We start from the raw sequence: 23264 nt of genomic DNA on the forward strand, positions 1-23264 counted from the left end.
CCGGCCCACAAAGCAGGAGGTGAGTGGCGGGTGAGCAAGCGAAGCTTCATCTGCTGCTCCCCATCACTAGCATTACCGCCTGAACCATCACCCCCCCACCCCCATTCCCCCCACCCCCACACCCTGTCTGTGGAAAAATTGTCTTCCACAAAACCGGTCCCTGGTGCCAAAAAGGTTGGGGGCCACTGTTCTAAGGGATACTTCAGAAAGAAATAAAATGTTCCCAGAAATAAGTTCTGAAAGGCAAGATGGAATGGGAGAAAAGAATTAATCCATTAAAAGAAACAATGAATGATAATAATATCTGATTTGAAACAGGAATGTATTTGTTTCCTATTGTTGCATAATGAATTACCCTAAAATTTAGCAGTTTAAAACAACAACCATTATTATCCCACAGTTTTTAATGGCTGAATAACTTACATATATGTAACTATAATAAAATGTTTATCCATTCATCCATCAATGGACATTTAGGTTGTTTCCGTGTCTTGACTATTGTAAATAATACTGCTGTGAACATGGGGGGTGCAGATATCTTTCCGAGTTAATGTTTGTGTTTCCTTTGGATCTATTCCCAGAAGTGGAATTGCTAAATCATATGGTAGTTCTATTTTTAATTTTTTGAGGATCTACCAGATTGAATTTTAAAAATAAGCTCTCTGCTCTTTAAAGAAATGTACCTAAAATACAAATCTACAGTGAACATCACACTTAATGGTGAAACATTGGAAACATTTGCTTTAAAACCAAGAACCAGACAAGAGCACCCACCATGACCAGTTATATTGAGCATGACACTGAAGGCCCTCACCAGCACAGTAAATAAAATGTTTAAGGATTTGAAAAGAGGATACAAAATATTATTATATGCATACAATATGACTGTCAACATAGAAAAACCTAATTAAAATTTATTGGAATTAATGGGAGTTGAACTAACAATTTATTTTGAAATCAGTGTATTATATTATTCCAAAAGATAGCTAGCATACGTAGCTTTGGTTAATTCACTTTCACAGATGTAGAATATATCATTATTTGCATAGACTAAAATTATATACATTCTCCTTTTTTTAAATCTTTTATTTAAACTTATTTATTTTAGTTATTTATTTTTGGATCTGTTGGGTCTTCGTTGCTGAGCATGGGCTTTCTCTAGCTGAGGCGAGCAGGGGCTACTCTTTGTTGTGGTGCACGGGCTCCTCATTGCGGTGGCTTCTCTTGTTGTGGAGCATGGGCTCTAGGTGCATGGGCTTCAGTAGTTGCAGCACACAGGCTCAGCAGTTGTGGCTCGTGGGCTCTAGAGCCAGGCTCGGTAGTTGTGGCGCACAGGCTTAATTGCTCTGCGGCATTTCGGATCTTCCCGGAGCAGGGATTGAACCCGTGCCCCCTGCATTAGCAGGCAGATTCTTAACCACTGCACCACCAGGGAAGCCCCTATACGTTCTCCTTTTAATAAATATTTAGGTTGCCTCCAATTTTTCACAATTACAAACGGTTGTGAACATCTATTATTTATGTCTCCTTATGTCAGAAAATGCTTCCCAACCCAGGACTTTTCTTTCCATTTCTCTGAGGCTTAATTAAGCCTAGGCAAAGGTATGTAGAAGAATTTCTCTAGTTTAACCAGTTTTGTCTAGTAATGTTTCCATACAATAACAGTTTTTAAATGCTATGTTCTGAAAACACATGAACAGACGGCAAAAAAAAAAAAAAAAAGGCTGAACGATATCCAAATGGTTCCAATGATGGCGTGAAGGAGATGGGTGAGGTGTTGAGTCAGGTCTGCTTGAAACTTTGCAGTGATCAGCTCACATGCTGCACTGAACTTGTGTGCAGGTCATTGGGGCAGGTAGTCTGTGGTTATTCAGTAAGTGCGTGACTCATTTATTAATCTGAAGTCAGGTTTCCATCTTATTTTTCATGTCAGTTTGCAATCTTCTAACAGAATTATTTTTATATTTTTAGCAAAAGTATTTTTAATCCTCTAAACAGGAGGAAACTAATAGGATTGTGTTGATTCAGGAAGCAGAGAAATGAGTCCTTTTCTTAATTAGTAATTTATTTTGCTGGCAGAGGATCCAAACTAAAGGCAGCTGGTTCTTTTCTCCTCCAGTATCGACCAGTGAGTGCTTGTAGACCTATGTCATTCCTGTCACGGGATTCTGTTCCTGGGTGGTCCATGCCACACAATGAGAAACATCCTTCTCCTTCCCATCAGGGAGAGCTCTACTGCAAAGCTGGGACATCCAGCAGATTCATTCTGGTTCCATCTCCTAATGTGAGACATGCAAGAATAAGTGGTGAACCAGTTCTGGGAATTCGGAATCCTGCTTCCCGGATTTCAGTACAAGACATCCTGGTGGAAACTCTCATTGGGTACCGACATTGTGGTGGTAGTAGTTGAAGGAGTGAATAACAACACCGTTACTAAGATTGTGTTTAACCTGCAAAGGGGCCAGGCCAGGTAGTGTGGAGTGAGAGCATGGGAGATACGCCTTGCATGCAGAAGACAGTTTGACGCTATGTTGACTATAAAATGAGAGATTTAGAGTGTACGTGTATCTTTTATTGAGTTTGTGTTTGGGCCACGTAGTATCGTAATTAGGTGATGGAAGTGTTATGCTCCAGGTGAAAGCAGCAGCCTGCTCTGGTTTGTCTTTGTATCCCCAAGGCCTAGTGTTCTTCCTGCCATGTGTCGGGTGCTCAGTAAAATGAATGAGAGGCTAAGTTGCAGTTCCCATTCTCCAGCCACTAAGATGCACTGTCACCTGTAAGACAGGTTCAAGTCTGCTCGTACGCTCATGTTAAGATGTTTTGTGGCGCCGTGACACCCCCTTGGTAACACACAATAAAACTGTGCATTTAGTGTTTATTGTCCATCTACACTTGAGATGCAAAAGCTCAAGCTTAATAGCTTCAAATGGGTCGTTATTTTCCTTGAGACGTTTGGCAAGGTGTTTTGGATGGACCCTCATCCTCATGGCCATGTCTCTCCTTTTGGTCTCTAATGCGTATACTATCGCACAAAAACCATCTCCCCCTAAGCTCGTGGAAGCCAAACACAGGTTACTCCCGGGGAGTGGAATTCAGAGGCCAAAAGAGGATGCAGGTTCACACCCCTTCTCCATCAATACTGAGTTCCAACGAAGCCGATTTCCTTTGCAGTTAGAAGCAGACAAGGTGAGGGATCCAGAATTTTGAACTTGGCCGCCCAAACCTACCTTCACACTCAAAAACGCATGCACCAGGCTTACCAGGCAGCCTGCGGGCTGTAGGAATTCTTGCCCTCTGTACAGCTACAAACAGGAGCTGTTCCACTGTGATGGTGTTCATGCATTTTGGTCGTGTTTGGTATCAGGGACCATGTTCAAGCATTTTCAAACACCCACTCTACACGTTCAAGTTGAAGAAACAGAAAGCCAGACTGTATACCCAACTTTGGCCAGGTGAGTCAGTTCCCAAAGAAATGCTGACCAAAGAGACTGGAATGGGGGCAGAGCTACTATTATTTGAAATATAATAGCCCATCGGGGAGCTTTGCGGTGCTATTCTATAGTAATAAGATTTGACAGGTGGAGAAAAAAGGAGAGATCAGGAAATAACAGAACAACTAGCTAGAATACATTTACCACCTTGTTAGTCATTTCTTTCTCTTCAGTGGCAGGGAAGGAGGATGAGGGAACGGGGAAGAAACACACCACAACGCATCCAGGACAAAAAAGAGGATATGAATTTTCTGTTGCCATGGTAATGGATTTCCAGCAATGGCTTCTCACCGAAGACTTCCCCCCCCCATCCATATTTTTTAGGGATCCATAATGACCCTTGAATGTTATCCTAGGAATCACACAAGAAAATTACCCCCCCCCATGAAAATACCGCCATGTAAGAAAGGAAACTTTCAGATCCGTGCACAACCAGGTCTGTACCGTAAACAGTACAAGCTTGCAGTACAAGCTCACCCAACCTAAAAGAAGAAGTCAAAAGCAGGGTCTGTTTGTTTTGTTTTATTTGCAAAAGAATTCTGAAAGATAGTAGAGGTACATCTGCTAATATTTGGCCTGGGACTAGATTTTCAACCACACTCAGAAACTCCATCCTAAGTGCCAAGGCAGATACCCTGGTTATGATGATGATGAATTAATATGTACCAACACCTTTCCAAAGAGCCTTCCAAGTGTGGGGAAAATCAATCACTGGCTTCAAAACTCAGGCTTCCCAAGTGATCCCTGGCACCCATCACAGATGGACGTGAAAGCCCAGCTTCCCTCCTGGTGTCATCAAACTGCCCAACCTTCTCTCCTTTTCATCTATTTGTCCAACCAGCTGAGATTCGTGGGCGTGTCCAGTACTAGATGCTGGTTATGTAAGGATGGATACATAAGACCGAATTCCTAACCTCCACAGCTTATACCCTAGTGCCATCTACCTATGCGAGATACAAACCAGCAAGAGTTCCCGCACTTCACGATGATAAAGGTATGATGAAGACGTACAGAGCGAGCCATGCATGAGAGACCTTAGGAAGGACAGGTCAGGAAACTCCAGGGCATCCTGGGGAGGAGAGTGGTTGAGCCGGATTGTGAAGATACAAAAGGCAGGAGAGAGACGAACAAGGTTTTCCTATAGGAGATCCAGCCCTCTCTCATTTACTGGAAATTGTCCAAATTTTCATGCTGCAGATAGAGGTAAACAGTTGCAAAAGGTAGAGAATAAAGCGAGAGCCATTTATCCTGCAACTCTGAGTTAGCACCTGCGCTGGAGATACATGAGGTCAGACGCAGTGAGAAGGGGAGAGTAATCAAAAATATAAGAGGATATAACAGAATGATATTCAAGGGAAAAGTCCCACCCTCTTGGGCCTGACCTTGGTTGAGGAGGCAGGACAGTATCATATAAGACAGTGTGTATGTAGTATGAATACTAGGTAGTCTACGCTAAGTAACTGGCATAGATCTAAGTTCGTAGGGGCAGAGAGAAAGAAGCTAGGGGAACAAGGCAACATTTCCCAGAGAGGCCAGGATTTGGACAGAAAGGAGAGAACTGATCGCAGGCAACGAAAGCACAGGTCAGATCCTGTCACGCCCTTCCTCTAGAACCATCGATGGCTCCCCAGGCACCGTTTCTGGCTCACTCTCTATGCTTCCCTGGGACGAGGACAGCCCTATCTATAATACTTCTAAAAACTAAGTTGGCTTTTTCTCACCCTCAGCCCCTCTTATATGAGCCAGTTTCTTAAGGTAAATCTCTCGATAGACAGATATTATATATATTATATTTCTATATATGTACATGATAAATACCCTCTATGTGTTATATCTGTGTCTATGTCTAGCTAGCTAGCTAGATATCATCTCTATATATCCTATTGCTTCTGCTTCTCTGAAAAACTGTAATATATCGGGTTTTATTAAAGAGCAAGAAGCTATCCAGTGCTATTTTATTAACCAACCAGAAGCAGATCAGCTTTGCTCACATTCTGTTTGCCCAAGTTTTTCTTCTCTCCATAAACCATTAGAGTCGATTTCACCAGTGCATCCGAGCGATGTGCTGACAGTAAGCCCCTCCCCTGTCTCTGTTGTCCTTCTCTACCCTCCCCAAGCCATGCCTCTATTGGAAACGTGCCATAAAACATGCCGTGGAATATCGAACTCCCCTGGAGCAGCCTGTTTTCTGCCAACAGCACACGGAGGAAGCGATATCAGCTCCTAAAGTCATGGGTTAAGGGATGGCTGGGTTAAGGGATGTTAGAAGAAAGTCAGTGCTCTGGATCTCAGGATGTAGCCCACCTAAGTGCTGGAGGGGAGCACAGAGAAAGAGGGAAGGAGTGGGAGGGAGAAAGAGAGAAAGAAGGAGAAAGAGAGAGAGGCTACCTTCACGCAGCAGGAAGGTCGTGGACAGCCTTGGATGGACTTGGACGTGAATGTGGGGAAGGCTAGTGGAGGGGAGGCCGGAGGGGTGTCAGCTCTTTTTCAGGATGACGCTGCTGTCGGAATTCCACCCTCCCCACCACGGGAGCAGGAAAGCCAATTCTTCACCCACTTTGCAACAATATTTAAAACCTAAGCCATAGAACTCCAAGCACATGTGCGCACACGTGAACAAGTGTGAGTAACACTAGTCAAATCTGAAAGAGCCCTGTGGGTTGTACCAACATTGGTCTCTTTGTTTTGATACTGTACTATGCGTAAGATGTCACCGTGGCGGGGAAGCTGGGTGAAGGGTACCTGAAACTTCTATCTTTTTGCAACTTCCGGTGAGAATATAATGATTTCAAAATACAAAAATTTTGTAAAAGCCTCAAGCAGAGCTATGAAGTTGGAAAATGAGACTCGCAGCATGAGAGACAGCCCCCCGTCCTCTGTCCTTCAAACCATGAAACCAGCAGCACAGAGGATGGACACAGGGCACAGAGCAACAACCACGGACTCGAGGGCCTAGGGATGCGTGGCTCGCCCGAGACACACCGGCTCCTGGCCCCACCAGGCCCTCGGCCCCGCCATCCTCGGGGAGGAACTGCACTTCCAGAGGCTGAGTTTTGTCTTCTTCTCCCTGATTCCAGCTGAGAGCCCAACGCTGGCCAGAAATACCCCAGGCCAGCTCATCCTCTCCTGGACAACTGCCCAGGGCCAGCCCTGCCAGGGAGAGCACAGGCAACGAACAGAACTCAAGGCCCAAGAATGGCTCTGAAGCTGAGATGTGTAAAGAACCTGCACATGCTAAACCTTACCCGTTTATCCAAGTCTATGCTACTCCATGAAGGCGCATGAAACAGTTCCAGGACGCATCTGACTGCCCTTAGCAGGAATGCAGATGCCGCTGGCTGCTTCCCCAGCCTCTCTCCCCACCCACCGAGGGATTTCCTGTCAGCCGTTTGGAGGAGTCTGCCTTCCAGGCACACCTGTCCCTGGTGTGTGTGGACAGCAGGGCAGGTCGCGGCGCATCGGCCTCGCCCACTGTAACTGCGGGCCTCTCTTAGGCAGAAGTCACACATGAGGACAGAACAGACAGAAAGGGGGTATAGCTTAGAGGCAAAGGAAAACATATTTTCCATGAACAGGTCATATATTTTCCTATGAAGCTTTGCCTCTTTCCTCAGTCCATTCACTGCTATACATTGAAGTGTCTGGAAGAAACATTTATCTCTGCGCTCGAAGCCCAGGAACGCCAGCTCTCAGTAACTTTCCCATTTTATTCTTTCAGAGAATCCACATTCGGATAATCCAACGTATATGTGCTCAAAATTACCTGAGGCAAGTGTCCAAGGAAAAATCCCCCCACCCTTGCCCCCAATCAATTCTTACACTGTATAAGGAGAACTCCTTTAAAAATGCAACCCACTGTCTTGAATTTTGGTAGGTGATTCTGAGGCATTTGTCTGGCAATTGAGAAAGCAATTCTTTAAAGCAATGGTTCTCCACCAGGCGAGTTTGTCCCCCAGGGGATATTTGGCAATGTCTGTAACCTATTTGGGCTGGAATTGGGGCTGGGATGTTACTGGTTTCTGGTGGGTAGAGGTGCTGCTGCACGGGACAGCCACCCCCCAAAAAAGATTTCTGACCCAAAATGTCAATAGTGACAAGGTTGAGAAATCTGGCTTTAAAGTTCTGCACAAGTTGATTACAGATAACCTCTATTATTCATTCAACAAACCACTACTTGGAACCTAGTATAATCTTAAGATATTATGCTGGGCCCTGAAGCAGGGGAGCCTGCCTTGAAGCATCTAGTAGAGGTTTACAGGAAAATATAATGCAGTGTAAAGCAGCGGTCCCCAGTGTTTTTGGCACCAGGGACTGGTTTCGTGGAAGACGGTTTTTCCACAGACAGGGGGTGGGGGGTTTGGGGGTGTAGGGGTGGTGCACGCGGTAATGGGAGCCATGGGGAGCACCAGATGAAGCTTCGCTTACTTGCCCGCCGCTCACCTCGTGCCGTGTGGCCCCGGATCTTAACAGACCTTGGACGCTATCGGTCTAGAGCCCATGGGTTGGGGACCCCTGGTATAGAGCATGCCAAGCGCCAGAGTGAAAATACAAGTCAAAAGAGGAAAGGCTGTAAGTGTGTGAGGCTGGGATTGGGGGGATGGGAGGAACGGATGTCATTTTCCCCAAGACAACTGCAAAGTGCATACTCACTCCCAAATATAAAATTCACTCTTAAATATAAAATTTGCTCTCAAATATAAAATTGAAATAACTGCTAGAAAAGAGCACCAAAGCCCTAAGCACTTTTTACGCAATCTATCTTTCTGTTTTTATACTCACATCCTCAGAGAGGAGCAATCTGCTGCTTCCTTTTTAACTTTGTTTCTTATTAAGATTATTTTCCTAACAAGAATATTTTTCCAGTGCCAGGGAGATGTTTTATTTCCTTCTCCTGCCCTTAGTTTATTCTCTCCATCTACACATTTAAAATATTGATAAGCACAGTGTAATTTTGCACCTGCCAATTAGCTAAGCGACACACGGTTAGCCTCTTTTACCTTTCCGCAGATCGCAACTTCAATTTGCCACAATTTTGAGGATGCTCGTTCCCAAACGTCTGTTCGTTGGTCTCTTTTTCGATCCCGAGGGCCAAATGTGTGGCAGAAACAATTGTCTCCTTACCCCCTGGTCCCATTTTCCAAGACCAAACCCTGGGATGACACGAAGATGCCAGTGAAGAACTAAACTCAGCATAAGAGAAAATGGCTTTTATCCCCCCAGAAAATTAGTGACCAGATCATAGGGGGGTTCATCAAACGAAAGTGCACCTAGATTGATTCGCAAGGCTGAATAGCCTAGTGCTCATTTCCACGGCAGATATCACAGACAGTTATATGCCCTCCAGGTCAGCGATGTGGGTGATTAAACGGTCTGGAACGCTCCCATCGACAATGTGAGCTCATAGCTAAGCCGAAATTGAAGCCAGTTATGAAACAGAACCGCCAGATGCCATATGTCTGCATGCAAATGCCATATGTCTGCATGCAAATGTTCCAGGCGATCTTACTAATCAGAAACTTAGCATACGTCTTCAAGGCTCTACTTGTGAGTGCCTCTGTGCAGTACTGGGTGGCAACTTCTTATTTATTTGTTTTTAAGTCTGGGTTTGAACCTTGACTCTGCCACGTTCTAGTTCTTGAACCTAGGTAAGTCAGCACCACCTCTCTGAGTCTTTATTTTCCCACCTGTGAAATAAGGACAGTCACGCCTATCTCTCAAGATTGTCATTCATTCTATCAGTCTAGGTCCGGTCAGGAATTCAGAGACCCTGTCAGTCATCTCCACGGAGAAAATTTAATACAGAGTGTTGGTTAAGCAGTTGTTAGAGAACCAGAAAAGCAGAAGGAAGCAGTGAGGAAGCAGCTGCTCCCAGAGGGCTATGAGCAGAGGACAGAGGTTAGGGTTGTTAGAACCTGGAAGCTTGAAAGAAGGGCCTGAGGTGCTGAGACGCTGCCAGCTGGGGAAGGGGTGATGGCCTCCGAGGTACCGTCATCACAGAAGCTTGGAGCCAGTAGAGCTGAGCCTCAGCTGATGCCAAGACGGTGCAAAACTCCAATAATAAAAAAATAAGGCAAAATAAATAAAGTGTAGTATAAAGTAAAAAAAAAAAAGAGAGAGAGAGAGGGAGAGCTGGACACTGGAACCAACAGCCACTGCCAGGGTGACAGGCCATCGCCGGGCGACACGCTCAAGCATCAGCAAGCAGGTAAGAAGAAGCAAGTCCTTCGCCCGCTCAGCCCCAGTCTGACCTCCGGCACATCTCTGGCAGGTGGCAAAGGAGAAACGTGGTGGTTGAAGAGCGCCCCCAGCTTCACACAGCAGAGCCCTGGAGGGTGGATTTGAAGCTGAGGTAGCTTCATACGTAGCCCATTCATCCGCTCGTGTGTGCATTTATGGAGTGTCCGACTGCAGGGCTCTGTGCTAGGCACTGGGGAGTCTGAAGAATTAAGTCGATAGCTCGTAAAGTGCACAGTTCAGTGACTCACATAACACAGACTCTCAGTTAAAATCAGTCGTCCTCTCTGGGGCCCAGTGGGAAACATGAAGGAAAAGGACATGGAAAGCAAAACAATACAAACAAAACAAACACTGGCTCTTGCCTCTAGGAGCTCTGTGTTTAGGTTAATTGTTGTGGGACAAGTCAAAGAGCAAAGTACAAAGTCATACGTGCTTGTATACTTTAAAAAGTATTTCGAAAAAAAAAAAAAATTGGGGCTTCCCTGGTGGCGCAGTGGTTGAGAGTCCGCCTGCCGATGCAGGGGACACGGGTTCGTGCCCCAGTCCGGGAAGATGCCACATGCCGCAGAGCAGCTGGGCCCGTGAGCCATGGCCGCTGAGCCTGCGCGTCTGGAGCCTGTGCTCCGCAAGGGGAGAGGCCACAGCAGTGAGAGGCCCGCGTACCGCAAAAAAAAAAAAAAAAAAAAGTATTTCGGATACAGGAAGGAAGGAAGGAATAAAACAGGTATTGAGGACATGGGGAGGGGGAAGGGAAAGCTGGGACGAAGTGAGAGAGTGGCATGGACGTATCTATACTACCAAACGTAAAATAGCTAGCTAGTGGGAAGCAGCCGCATAGCACAGGGAGATCAGCTCGGTGCTCTGTGACCACCTAGAGGGGTGGGATAGGGAGGGTGGGAGGGAGACGCAAGAGGGAGGGGATATGGGGATATATGTATACGTATAGCTGATTCTCTTTGTTATAAAGCAGAAACTAACACACCATTGTAAAGCAATTATACTCCAATAAAGATGTTAAAATAAATAATAATAATTAAAAAAAGAATTGCTGTACATTTTGAATACGAGCTTGCAGCATGTGCAGTGTCCTCACACCTAATCTGCTGTCTTCTTCTTGGCAGACGCATTACAAGATTTTGGCTTGTCTGTTGACCAGTGTCTCAAACAAGTAAAACCAAATATCAACATCAGATTTGGAATCATTCTGAGTAAGTAAAAATTATTGACATAATATAAAACATTACACAACCTCTTCGCGGCCCAGATGCCCAGCTGCCCGTGTTTACTGTGGCGGCTGTGGCGACACCACTGCTCCCATCACTCTCGGGAATTAACTCTAGCGCCATTTTCGTTTCCATTTCTCTCTCTGGGTAATATCCAGGTAGAGCAGAACTCTCACTTGATGCTGTGCTTTTGTACCAAAAAGACCCTAGGCACTCATTTGGGTATTACAAGCACCTGGAATCAGTATATGCAGCAAAATAAAGAAAATATTTTGAGCCTAAATGTTGGTGTCTGCTTGAGAGACCTTTTTTGCTTAGTTATCTCAGCCCCAAACAAGCCACAACCAGCAGCATGGTTTATCTTTGCATTATTTCATTCCCCAAATAGCTCTTATAAGTTCTTAAACCTTGACACAGGCAAAGACATGGAATATCTTCTCCCTGCACCCCAATCCATGAGCCAGAATGCTTTCTGATTGTTTATTTTTACGTGGTCGTGTCATTACCGTTGGTCATTACATTGCTATAGCTGCTAGTGTATCTCCTTTCTAACACAGATTCATCAAAACCAGGGCAGAAGGAGTTAATAAACTGAGCATGTGGGATCGCTCCAGAGAAACGGAGGGAACATTCCAGAGGCCAAGAACTCTCATGCATCTTCATATGTCCAGACCCTGCACAGCCTCTGGGCTCTATACCAGCAGCTCCATGGATGCTTTAGGGAGAGACAGAGAGGAAAGAGGAATAGAAGGAGGAGTGAGTGAAACATAAAAGGGAGGGATGGAGAAAAAGGCAGAAAGTCGGGAGCCAGCTCTGCAGAGCAGCTGGAAGCTTCCTGTGTGACAACGGGACAATGTCTGCCTGCCATCAGCGGTGAGGGTAGGCAGGCTGGACCACAGCCCACTGCTCTCAGGGGAGGCACCTGGGACTACGTAGCTGAGAAGCTGTGGAAGCCAGGCCCCCGGCCGCCACATTCAGGGGCCATGGCATCAGGCCAGGGGAGCAGGTCAGCTACCTGCTCCAAGCAGATGAAGTTCGTGAAAGGGCCGCATTTCATCCCCAGGGCTGTCCCAGTAGCGTTGCCCCAGTGCTGTTTTACCAAAAAAGAAAACTGTTCCCCATACAGTGCAGATTTCTGGAAAAGAAAGGTCCTTTGGCTCATGCTTTTATGAGTTTTGAACACTGTGATGGACAGCAAACCCCACACTAACAGGAAAGCTGGTCTTCCCTTTCCCTTCAGGGGAGGACATCAAGGAGCTGTTTCTGGACATTGCTCTCTTCAGTAAAGGCCTGTCCATTCTGAACTTCTCCTACCCCATCTGTGAAGTGGATCAACCCAAGTTTTCTTTCTGCGGAAGAAGGAAAGGAGGTAGGTGTCTGGCTGGCTGATGGCTGGCTGAGGCCCAGAGGGAGGTGGACAGGAGCTCACGGTGGAGGTCAGGACACCCAGGTCGGCGTCTGGGTCTCCCCTCTCACCTGTGGACGAGCTTAGCCTCACGTATCATCACGTGTTGTGTAAAAACGACCACACGGCCCATCCCACAGGGCCTGCCTTACGGGGGAGTGTGAACAGCAAATGAAACGTGCCTATCGGGTGTTTACAAAGAGAAACTTGTTACTGTCAGTGGTGGCACCTTGTGAAAAATGACTAGCGACAGAAAGAACCAGTAGCTTCCCCAAATCCACTGAGATTCAGTGTTTCCAGGCTTCTCGTCAGCGATCCCTTTAGTGGCAGGGTCTCCTCAATATACGCTGGCGGGATAAAATGAAGCTTTCCAAATGTCACTGTTGAACTGTGGTCATTCCCTTTGAGCCAATGTCCAATAGGGACATTAGGTATCTTGATTCAAAATATACTGAATAGAAGTGTGAAACCCGCTGTATTATCTCCTCTTTCTCCAATTCACCAACCCCCAACCCTCTGCTAGTCGTACCCCACTCTGGCCTGTCCCCCGCCACGTCCTCCTTTGTCCTCACCACCGTCTTCACTGAGGCCCTGAGATGCCTCTGTGTATTTAACTAAAACTTGGGTCTGACCTGTGACTGACCTTCCCCGGAAGCTGCTCTCGTCCCCCTTCCCAGGGCCTCCTTCCCGTCCCCGTCGGCCAAGGGGGAGCAGTCCCTTAATCCCACAGCCCACAGACACCTGCTTCTCTATTTCCACATTCACGCAAACTAGAGAGAAATCAGCCAGTTATGCTTTCTGAACAAACAATCGAGAAGAATTGGGGTCCCCTTCCCATCCTAAGGGATGCAGACAAGGGAGGTTTGTGCAGGAAAATGGGGGAATTTAGGGCGTGCTGGCTGGAAGGAGCAGGCTGGACTTGGCTGTGACGTGCAGGCGACAAGCCTCAGCTCAGTCCTCCCTCGCGACCCTCCGCTCTGCTCCCCGAAGTGTGGGACTCATAACTCAGTTCTAGCACCTGCCATGCTGGCCTCCAATCGCTCACTCTCATTTGTCATCCCCCGTAGACTTCCTGTGGATGGGGTGCTACCATCTCCACCTTCTTATTCCCAGGATATTGAATGCACTGATACATAGGGAGTGCTAAGAACAGCACATAGACAGTGAAACAGCTAATGCAATAGTAAGCACTGGTAGCACACACTGTTCTAAGAGCTTTTCATCCAGTGAGTCATTTGCTTCCTACCCCACCCTCAAGAGTTAGTATTATTAATACTCTACAGATGCAGAAAACAAGGCACAGAGCTTTAGGACCTTGTGCCGTCACAGAGCTGGTGAGGGACCCATGGCTTCAACCTGGACAGGCTGGCTCCAGAGCCGTAATCTTGGCTTCTAAGGAATGAATGAGCAAAAGAACAAACAATGAAATGTATGAATGTGCTTTTGACCAGGAGTTTATTTAAAATTTATTATTTAAGAACTCTTTCTGGCCAGTGATCTGTCTTTGTTTCGAATCAGGACATTTTAAAATTCTTAACTAACCTACCAAAGAATGATTAGTCAGTTTTCCTTTTTCAACTTACTGGAAATATTTCTGATTAATCGGGTGCATTGATGTATTTCCCCAGCACGGTGAACTCTTCATGAGTTGGCCCCTATTTAACTTTTTCTACCTGCCCTCGGCCATGCCTGTACCAAACTCCTCACCCTACAGTCAGTCTCCTTCCCATTTCCTTCCTTCCTTCCTTCCTTCCTTCCTTCCTTCCTCCCTTCCTCCCTTCCTTCCTTCCTTCCTTCCTCCCTCCCTGTCACCCTCCCTCCCTTCCTTCCTTCTTTCCTTCCTTCCTTCCTTCCACACTAAGTCCCTACTCCATGCCAAGCACTTTGGGGAGCCTGAAGATGAACCAAAAATAGTTTCTGCCTTCAAAGCCATTCATGACGGTCTGAAGGGATTGGAGAGTCACAAGACAACTCTTCCAAGTTGCATTAAAGAGGTATAAAATGCCAAGGAAACTGGATGGGTAGAGGTCATTCCCAATGGATTCAACCTGTTGGAACAGGGCCATCTGGGAAATTTAATACAGAATTACTTTCCTGATTGCCTTAGGTTCTTTGAAAGCCAGTTAGAGGCTATATATAATATAGCATAAAATGCTGCTGGTCTGCCAGCATTCCTGAGTTTACAGAATGTTTTGGAGGACCTCAAAGCGTCTTGAACTGATAACTAAATAATAAGACCCCTGAGAAAGATTGACGTCTTCATAAGCTGATACCTCTAGCCAGCGTCTACTGTCCTATCTCCTGTCTTTGGCTTATCTTTCCAGTGTTCTTCCCAAATAAGTATTCTTGAACCCAAATGTCTGGTATGCATTCTTCCAAGCATACTGGCATAGTGGTATGCTTGGAAGTACCGCCAGCTTAGTAAGAAAGGACACATACTGGGCTGTCCTTCACTCCTCCTTCCTTCTACTCCCTGGATAAAGTCTCCCCATCTCCCTCCTGGATGACAGAAATGGCTTCTAATTGGTTCCCCTCCCTCCCTACTGCCACCAGCATGGTTTTCTCAGATACCGATCTGATCACGTCTCCCCTCTTCCCAAAAGACTCCAAGAGTCCCCATCTCTACAGAACAAAGTCTAAGTTCTTTAGTGACCAAGGTTCATCACACATTGGACTCTAGCCTGTTTCTAGACACATGCTGCCCCACGAGGACGCACCCTTAGCGCCAGCTTTACCATAAGTCATTTGCCACTGTCCGACCACACCCTGTGTTTTCACTCACATGACGTTGCTCTGATGGTCCCCTTGGCCTCGAATATCTGTTCCCCCTTTGTCTTCTGCCCAGACCTAACTCAAGGATCACCTCCTCTGGGAAACCTTCCTCCAGCCCCCAGCCTGGTGAAATGCTCCCTCTGGATCCTCCTGGAGTATCACATTCTTACTTATCTCAGTTGAAGTTATACTATATAGTGTGTGTGCGTGTGAGTCTTCCTTGAAGGAAGACACTTCAAACTGTGATCTCCCTGAAGGAAGGGGGAATCTTTCTTGCTCCTTTCTATCTCTGCAGACCTGACAAAGAGAGCCTGGCACCGAATAATAAATAATTGAATTTGCATATGATGGACTAAATGCAAGTTTACCAGCCCACTTCAGAAGTGACCATCTGATGATGTTTATGCATGCCACAGGCAAAAAGCACATCAAACCCTAGTAAATATCTTGGTCCTCCAAGTTTAAAAACACTGAACTAGTTTTTCCTCCGTGAATGGTTTTAATAAGTTTAACAAAACGGAAGAGATATTATTCCCCAAAACGGAGGTCGTCCAATTCAGTTCAGCAGCTTGAAAGGGTGGTGTTTATCTTATCTGAACACTGGGCAGCCCTGCAGCCATTTACTGGCTTTCTTGCTGTGGGGTTAATAATTGCAACGGGGGGGCTGAGAAGCCAAACTTGCGGAATCGCCAGGAAATTTGATCAGAAAAGCGATACACAAATGCGGCATAAACAAATGCTTATGTAAATTACATAAGCCAAGAAAGAGTAAAATCTTACATTCAGAGTTATTAAATTGTTTTAACCCACCCACAAGCCTACTGCAGGAATGATTCTATTGAAAAGAAGTGATTAGAAAAGGGGACAAAACGGCACCAATGAGCAGTGAGGTCAATTCCAGCTCAAACACCAGTGATGGCTGGTGATGTATTAAGGAGAAAGCTGAGTGCCTCCGGGGTTGCAGGTCCTTCTCAGCAGAGCGGTGACAAGACTTGTGTCCCCACCACAGGCCACACAGTACGTACGGTATCAGCCACAGTTGAGTTATGTTTCCACGGCATTACGAGGCATTCCTCTGCACCCGGCCAGCTGCTCCCCAAGCCAGACAACACTGCAGAATGGGTCAGGCTTAATAAGACTGTGTGAATAAAATGTTGCCTTTTCTTCTGCATCCTCCTCAGCTAGCTCTAAGGCAAAAGCACATGGGATTCGAAGAGCCAATGATGCTCTTTTGACCTTCCCATTTAGGGTGTGATGGATAATTTGGGGGAAACAGCCTATAGGTCCAATTATAGGGAATTGGCGGAATTCAGCCAATTTTTCAGCCAAACAAAGGTACAATCTGCTGTGCTTTTAAGTGATGCTGTAGGAGATTATGAAGGTACATAAAAAGATACTCATAAAAATATTGTTAAGTGACAGAGAAGCTGCCATGAAGAGTACCTACTATTGGATTTTGTTTTTATTAAAATGTATGCAAGTGTATACACCAAAACACTCTGCAACAGTATACACTTGGGTGTTAATCATGATTACCTCTGAACGGTGGCACTGCAGAACCTTATTTTCATCTTTTTGGAAATCTCTTTCGTTAGTATAATAAATTTACAAGGTTGCTCTTTTAAATATTAGTTGATCTTTGTAGGAAAGACTAGAGAGGATGAATTCTCTCCCCTCCGGATAGTAAATAAGAGTTTTCAAAAAAGAATCATAATCTACTTAACACTCAATGATACTTGGAGTTACACAGAATCTGAATCAAAGTGTTGGATCATCTCGTATCCATTCTGTACTCTTTCCCTGTGTTCCCACAGCCCCCTTTACTGGCTGTGGGTTCATTTAGCAGGAATCAAACTCGGCCCCTGTTTTACTTCCTACTCTACTTCCTGCTCCTTTCTCTCCTCCTGGCATCAGGTCATATAGATCCATTTGCTTTGCTTGGTCTTGATGCTTTCAGACTGGCTCCATCAATGTTTACGACTGAATTGGGATTAAATTGAATGTCCCTAGAGACCACACCTAATTACTAACCCTGAGGAGGGAAGCTGCAGTAAACTTTTTTTTTTTAACATCTTTATTGGAGTATAATTGCCTTACAATGGTGTGTTAGTTTCTGCTTTATAACAAAGTGAATCAGCTATACATATACATATATCCCCATATCTCTTCCTTCTTGCGTCTCCCTCCCTCCCACGCTCCCTATCCCACCCCTCTAGGTGGTCACAGAGCACCGAGCTGATCTCCCTGTGCTATGCGGCTGCTTCCCACTAGCTATCTATTTAACATTTGGTAGTGTATATATGTCCATGCCACTCTCTCGCTTTGTCCCAGCTTCCCCTTCCCCCTCCCCATATCCTCAAGTCCATTCTCTAGTAGGTCTGTGTCTCAAGTTATAAGACTAATGCCGGTAGAATCTCCATGTGGTTAGATAGCGTGTGCCTGCGTGTGTGCACATGTGCATGTGTGTGCACACGTACGCACAGGATACATAAGATCATAAACTAGGAGACCTTCAGGGTAAGGGCTCTTCTTTGACACTTGACGGCTATCATTGACATGGAGGAAACATGATGAGAGGACTTGACGTCATACATGTGTCAGAATCGCAGAGAAGACAGCAGTCCCGTGAGAACTGCTGACGCAGGTGCACCCATCCCTGACCATGTGCAACAACCGCTTTCCAGAAGGAGCAAAAATCTATTATGAGATACACACAGCAGATATTGACATACCTCACTTCGTGCAATATATAGGCTACAGGCAAACATTAGTTGTGGACTTAATTTTAAATGCATCAGGAAAGCTTGGAATTAAAGTAAGTATGATAGTGACACGTTTTGCAAGCTGATGAGTCAAGAAATAACTGCTCCCTAGTTTATCTTTTGTGTAAATCCAAGCTTACCTACGTTCAGTGTTTGTCCAAAGTGGGGAATACATCATAATTAGATGAATTTCAATAGACGGCAGAGAAGATCCCCTGAGAACAGTTTTTCAGGTCTGACTTGACATTGCCCGCAAGGCAGATACTATTCCTGACGGCAGCTAAGGGACGCTCCTGCACATCTCACTGATTTCACACCTATGAATAGATGAAGGTGAAATCTTAGTGGGCGCTCATGCCAGCCACCTGTCTTCTCTCCCTCTTGAAAAACCTGGGCATTTCTTGTCTGTCCTGGTTCACACTGAAAACGTGAGCCCGGACATCACCCGAGACCATCAATTGCAAAGGCTTCTCAATCTGACAGTAACTATAGAGTTCAGTCCTAACGGCTCTGTCCAGATCAGCAATTCACGTTTCATCAGCTAGAGCTCCATTGCCCTTGCTGTCTCTGTTTCTAAGTGCTCTTTTTCTCGGGTCTAAGAAATGGAAGAAGCTTGGAAATTGCCTCGATTTGGAAAAATTCCCACAAACGCCTTCTGCAAAATGCCTCATACCTTGCACCTATAGGAGAAAACAGGACAAAACACCTTCCAGGCAAGTGCTACCTTGAAGAAGCTCCACCGTTTATCCATGCCAGTGGCCCAAAAGCCTCTACCAAGCACACCGCAGCCTGACCTCGGGCCTCAATTTTCAAATGTTCTGCATTCCCGGCACACGTTACTAATAAATGCAGGCCCCAGGAACTCAGTCACTGATTTCTGCTCTAAAAGAAGGGGAATAAGTGGCTTCACCTGAGGCCTCAGTTTAAGAATCCATCTTCTCTGGGGTAGCATCGCCTGCCTGTCTGCTCATCTTCGATTTCTGGGCCGTTGTAGACCTCTTGCTTCTCCAAGTTGCTTTGCTTCAGGCTTTCTGCTCTGCTGGTCCTTGGGATTTTTCCTCAGTCTCTCCCCATCCCAGCTTCTGGGCCTGTCCTTCACCCACCACTGGTCAGAGCCCAGATGACAGTGTGGCCTACGTGGGAACTCATGTGTCCTGGTTCCGTTTCCTCTGGATGAGTCAACAGACCCCCGGAGGGGGTGATGCTTCTCCGCCACCTGGGAATCACACAGGTTCTCTGCCGTCATCATCCTCACTGTCATGTTAGAGCTGCAGGCAGCATGCCGCCAAAGCCAATATTACTTTGTAAGGATTTTCTGCTGCCTGCCTCACCCCTGGAGAGCAGGCAGCTTAGCCCGGTCCAGTGGTTCTCAAACTCGAACCTGCCTCAGCATCACTTGGAGGATTTCTTCAACCCCAACTTGCTGGACCCACCCCCAGTGTCCCCTTCAGCACCTCCGGGGAGGAGCCTGAGAATTTTCCAAGTCCCCAGATGAGGTTGATGATGCTGGTCTAGGGACCACACCTTGGGAACCACTAGCCTGGTTACGAATAAGCACAGGGTTGGAAGCCACACTTACATAGTGACGAACCGTTACTGTCCCTTATGGTTACATGACTTCAGGCAAAATTACCCTGAGCCTTGGTTTCTGCATCTGACAACAAGGAGGTACAAGTGGCTTCACGGGATTGTTGTAAGGATAAAATCGGACAATATATACAAAGCCCTTAGAACAGAGTCTGGCGTACAGGACGCCCTCAGTGAGTGATGAATGGCAGCGACGTGCTGCAGCTGATGCGGGATTTCTCAAGCAAGGGCTCTGAGCCCCTGAAGTCGTCATTCTCAGCGTGGAAGTCTGCATTTGAACAAGGCCTGGAGAGGCAGCAGAGCCTTGGAGGCTTAGAAGTTTAGGACCTTCTTCCTCAGAGGTAGCAGGAGCCTGACTTTGGTCCAAGCTGTGTATTCTCTGGTGGCTGATGAAGCAGAGCCTACGCAGCCCCCTTTCGCCTGAGGAGAGAGTCCTGTCTGCATTTCTCATGGAATTGGAAATTTGACTCACCAGCAGTTTAGCCTTCAGCCTTTCTTCTCTTCATGTTTTATTCTTTGTCTGCATACTTCAGGTAGCTGTGGATTTCCTGCTTGTGATAACCAGGCAGCAGCTGCTGCTGCAAGTTCATGGAGAATCAGCAAAAACGGTGGTTTATTATTGCATTGGCAGAAAATGCCCACCCTTGAACTGCCCAAAACAAAACAAACAATAGAAACAATGGTCACCCTAGAGAGGGTGCCCGCAATGACCAAGCAAAAAAAAAAAAAAAAATGACTTTTTTTACTGAGAGAAGAAAGAAAGAAAGAAAGAAAGAAAGAGAAAGAAAGAAAGAAAGAAAGTGAGAAAAAAGAAAGAAAACATATTGCCTGTTAAGCATATGGCCTGTTAAGGAATCCTGTAGCCCTGGGAGCTTTCCCTCCATCTTCCAATTCATGCCTTTTTATAAATGAGCCAAGAACGTGTCGAACTTGTCCTTTGAAATCCATCAATTCTTTGTTTTTGTTGAGCCCAGAATATTGAGGCTAATGATGACCTAGGACCAAAGAATTTTTAATTCTCCAAGACAACATGGGATCCTTTACAAATTCTCGGCCTGCTGTGGAATTTCATAAATCTGATTCAGTGACTTACACTTCCGTGTAATAATCATTTAAGAAGCTAGTTGAGAAGTCAACTTCCAGCTCCCCTGGATCACTCCAAAACGTGGACCCCATGGGTTGCTGGTAACAAAGAGTCTGGGAGCTCTGAGACCCCCAGTCTGAGGAAGGCCACACTCCGTGATGCCTATTTCATCCTTTCCAGTCACACTGCCGTTTCCTGTGGCCGCCACAGGTGCCTGAAGATCAACTCAACTTCTTCTCTTCTCTTTCCTCCCACCACCATCTTCTTCATTTCCATTTCTGGGAATCTAATCAGCCCACCGATGCACAATGTGTACTTTGAGAGTCACAGTAAATGATTATCCACAGAAATCCAAAACTAGCTTGGTAGGGAAAAAAGTTCAAATCCTCCTTCCCTTCTTACTGCCAGATGTTACAGGTCTCACAGAGGAAACCTGGGCAGCAAAGACAAAAAATCCTTGTAGGAGAAATGAAGTTGGGGAAAATCATTTCACCTCCTGGACCACCGTGATGTAATCATTAGCCCTGTCCAGTACAGTAGCCACTAGTCTCATGTGGCTTTTTTTTTTTATTATTTGCAGTACGCGGGCCTCTCACTGTTGTGGCCTCTCCCGTTGCGGAGCACAGGCTCCGGACGCGCAGGCTCAGCGGCCATGGCTCACGGGCCCAGCCGCTCCGCGGCATGTGGGATCTTCCCGGACCGGGGCACGAACCCATGTCCCCTGCATCGGCAGGCGGACTCTCAACCACTGCGCCACCAGGGAAGCCCTGAGTGGCTACTGAGCATCAGAAATGTGGCCCGTCCAAAGTGAGATGTGCTCTAAGTGTAGAGTATACACCACATTTTGAAGACTTTGTACAAAAAAGTAGTATGAGAAAAGGATTTAAAATATCTCATCAATACTTTTATATTGGTTGTATATTGAATTATAATATTTTTAATATTCAGGTCAATATACATGCATTATTAAATTAATTTCACTTGTTTCTGTTTCCTTTGTTCAAATACAAATTACAAATGTGGCTCACATTATATTTCTATTAGACAGTGCTGACCTAAAACTGCACTGTCCAGTATGGCAGCCACTAGTCACAGATGGCTATTTAAATCATCTACTTTTAAATGAAGTTAAAAATTTAGCCATGCTAGCCACATTTCAAGCTCTTAATGGCCATATGTGGAGAGCGGCTGCCACATTTAATGCTGCAGATATAGAACAGTCGCATCTTTGCAGAATGCTATATTGAACATCACTGACCTGGTAGTTTCTATATGGCTCTAAATTTTTTTAACCATCTGTCCTGAGTTCAGCTGTATGAATTTATGCTAGAAATTTCACTCTCTAGTCCAGCCATAGGCCCGGGTACCTTCTCTTTTGCTGAAATCCTAGATTATGCTGGTGTCCTGGTCCCAAAGGGCCCTTTGCTGGGACCCCAAATCCAAACAAGCCACCACTCTTGGCCCCTCTCTGAGTCCAAGATCAGTGTGTTAGTTTCCTACTGCTGCTGTGACAAATCATCGCGACCTCAGTAACTTGCAACACAAACGTATTCTTTTACGGTTCTGGACATCAGAAGTCTGAAGTCAGGGTCAGCAGAACTGTGTTCCTTCTGACGGCTTCGGGGGCAAATCCATTTCCTCGACGTTTTTAGTTTCTAGTGGCAGCTGGCATTCCTTGGCTTGTAGCCTCATCACTCCTCTCTGCTTCATCCTCACCTCACCTTCTCCCTCTGAGCTCCTCCCTCTTATGAGGCCCCTTATGGTTGCACTGGACTCACTCAGATCATCCAGGATAATCTCCCAACTCAAAATCCTTGACATGATTGCATCTGCAAAGTCCCTTTTGCCTTGTAAGGTAGTATTTACAGGTGCTGGGAATTAGCATGTGGACATCTTTGGTGGGGCGGGGGGAGGGCATCAGTAGCCTGTACAATCTCCAAATGGAAAACCAGTACAGCTGGTCCGACCTCTGCATACCATGACCATGTGAAGAGGCCAAATCATTGTCCATAATCCAAGGAAAACTCATACTCTGTATGTTTTCAATGAAAAATGCCCTCCTAGAAGTCACAGTTCTGAGAACTTCACAGATCATATAGCTGCTCGTGTAGCTGGGGCAAGATACGGGTTTCTTGGTTAGGGGATCCTATCACTGCTCAGAAAAGGTTTGCCTTATTGGGCTGTTCTTGTCGCCCTTTCCCAGACCCCATAAAGCTCCCACCTGCCATGTCACCTGCCCAGAGAAAAAACTATGTGGCTAGAAGTCAGTGACAAGACCCACGTGTGAGAACATTTCTCTAAAGGGAGTAAGATGGACAATGAGCCATGATAGGAGTTTGTCATTGAGAAGAGGGAGCGTGATATTAGGGTAAAAAGGGCGGGGTGACAAGCTGGAGAGGTGGAATGGCAGGACCATGAATGAGTAAGCCCTGGAAGGATGCTCATTTTATAGTTTTATACATGATCCATTGCAAGTACACAGTGAATGTCTCCAAGTATAAATAACAGTAGGTTTCTCTAGTAGTAAAAGGTCATACAGGGCTTCCCTGGTGGCGCAGTGGTTGAGAGTCCGCCTGCCGACGCAGGGGACACGGGTTCGTGCCCCGGGCCGGGAGGATCCCACATGCCGCGGAGCGGCTGGGCCCGTGAGCCATGGCCGCTGAGCCTGCGCGTCCGGAGCCTGTGCTCCGCAATGGGAGAGGC

At 46.1% G+C, this 23264-nt stretch overlaps 1 protein-coding gene across 1 annotated transcript in view; it reads left to right on the forward strand.

Annotated features, from left to right (window-relative positions):
* Positions 1-23264, forward strand: part of LY86 (lymphocyte antigen 86) — a 48427-nt gene that overhangs the window by 12787 nt on the left and 12376 nt on the right. Inside the window, exons 2-3 of the mRNA XM_033863795.2 lie at positions 10850-10936; positions 12192-12320. Coding sequence (XP_033719686.1) covers positions 10850-10936; positions 12192-12320 — 216 coding nt within the window. The remainder of the gene's footprint in view (positions 1-10849; positions 10937-12191; positions 12321-23264) is intronic.

The sequence above is a fragment of the Tursiops truncatus genome, chromosome 10 (genome assembly GCF_011762595.2).
Source record: "Tursiops truncatus isolate mTurTru1 chromosome 10, mTurTru1.mat.Y, whole genome shotgun sequence".
Taxonomy (NCBI): domain Eukaryota; kingdom Metazoa; phylum Chordata; class Mammalia; order Artiodactyla; family Delphinidae; genus Tursiops; species Tursiops truncatus.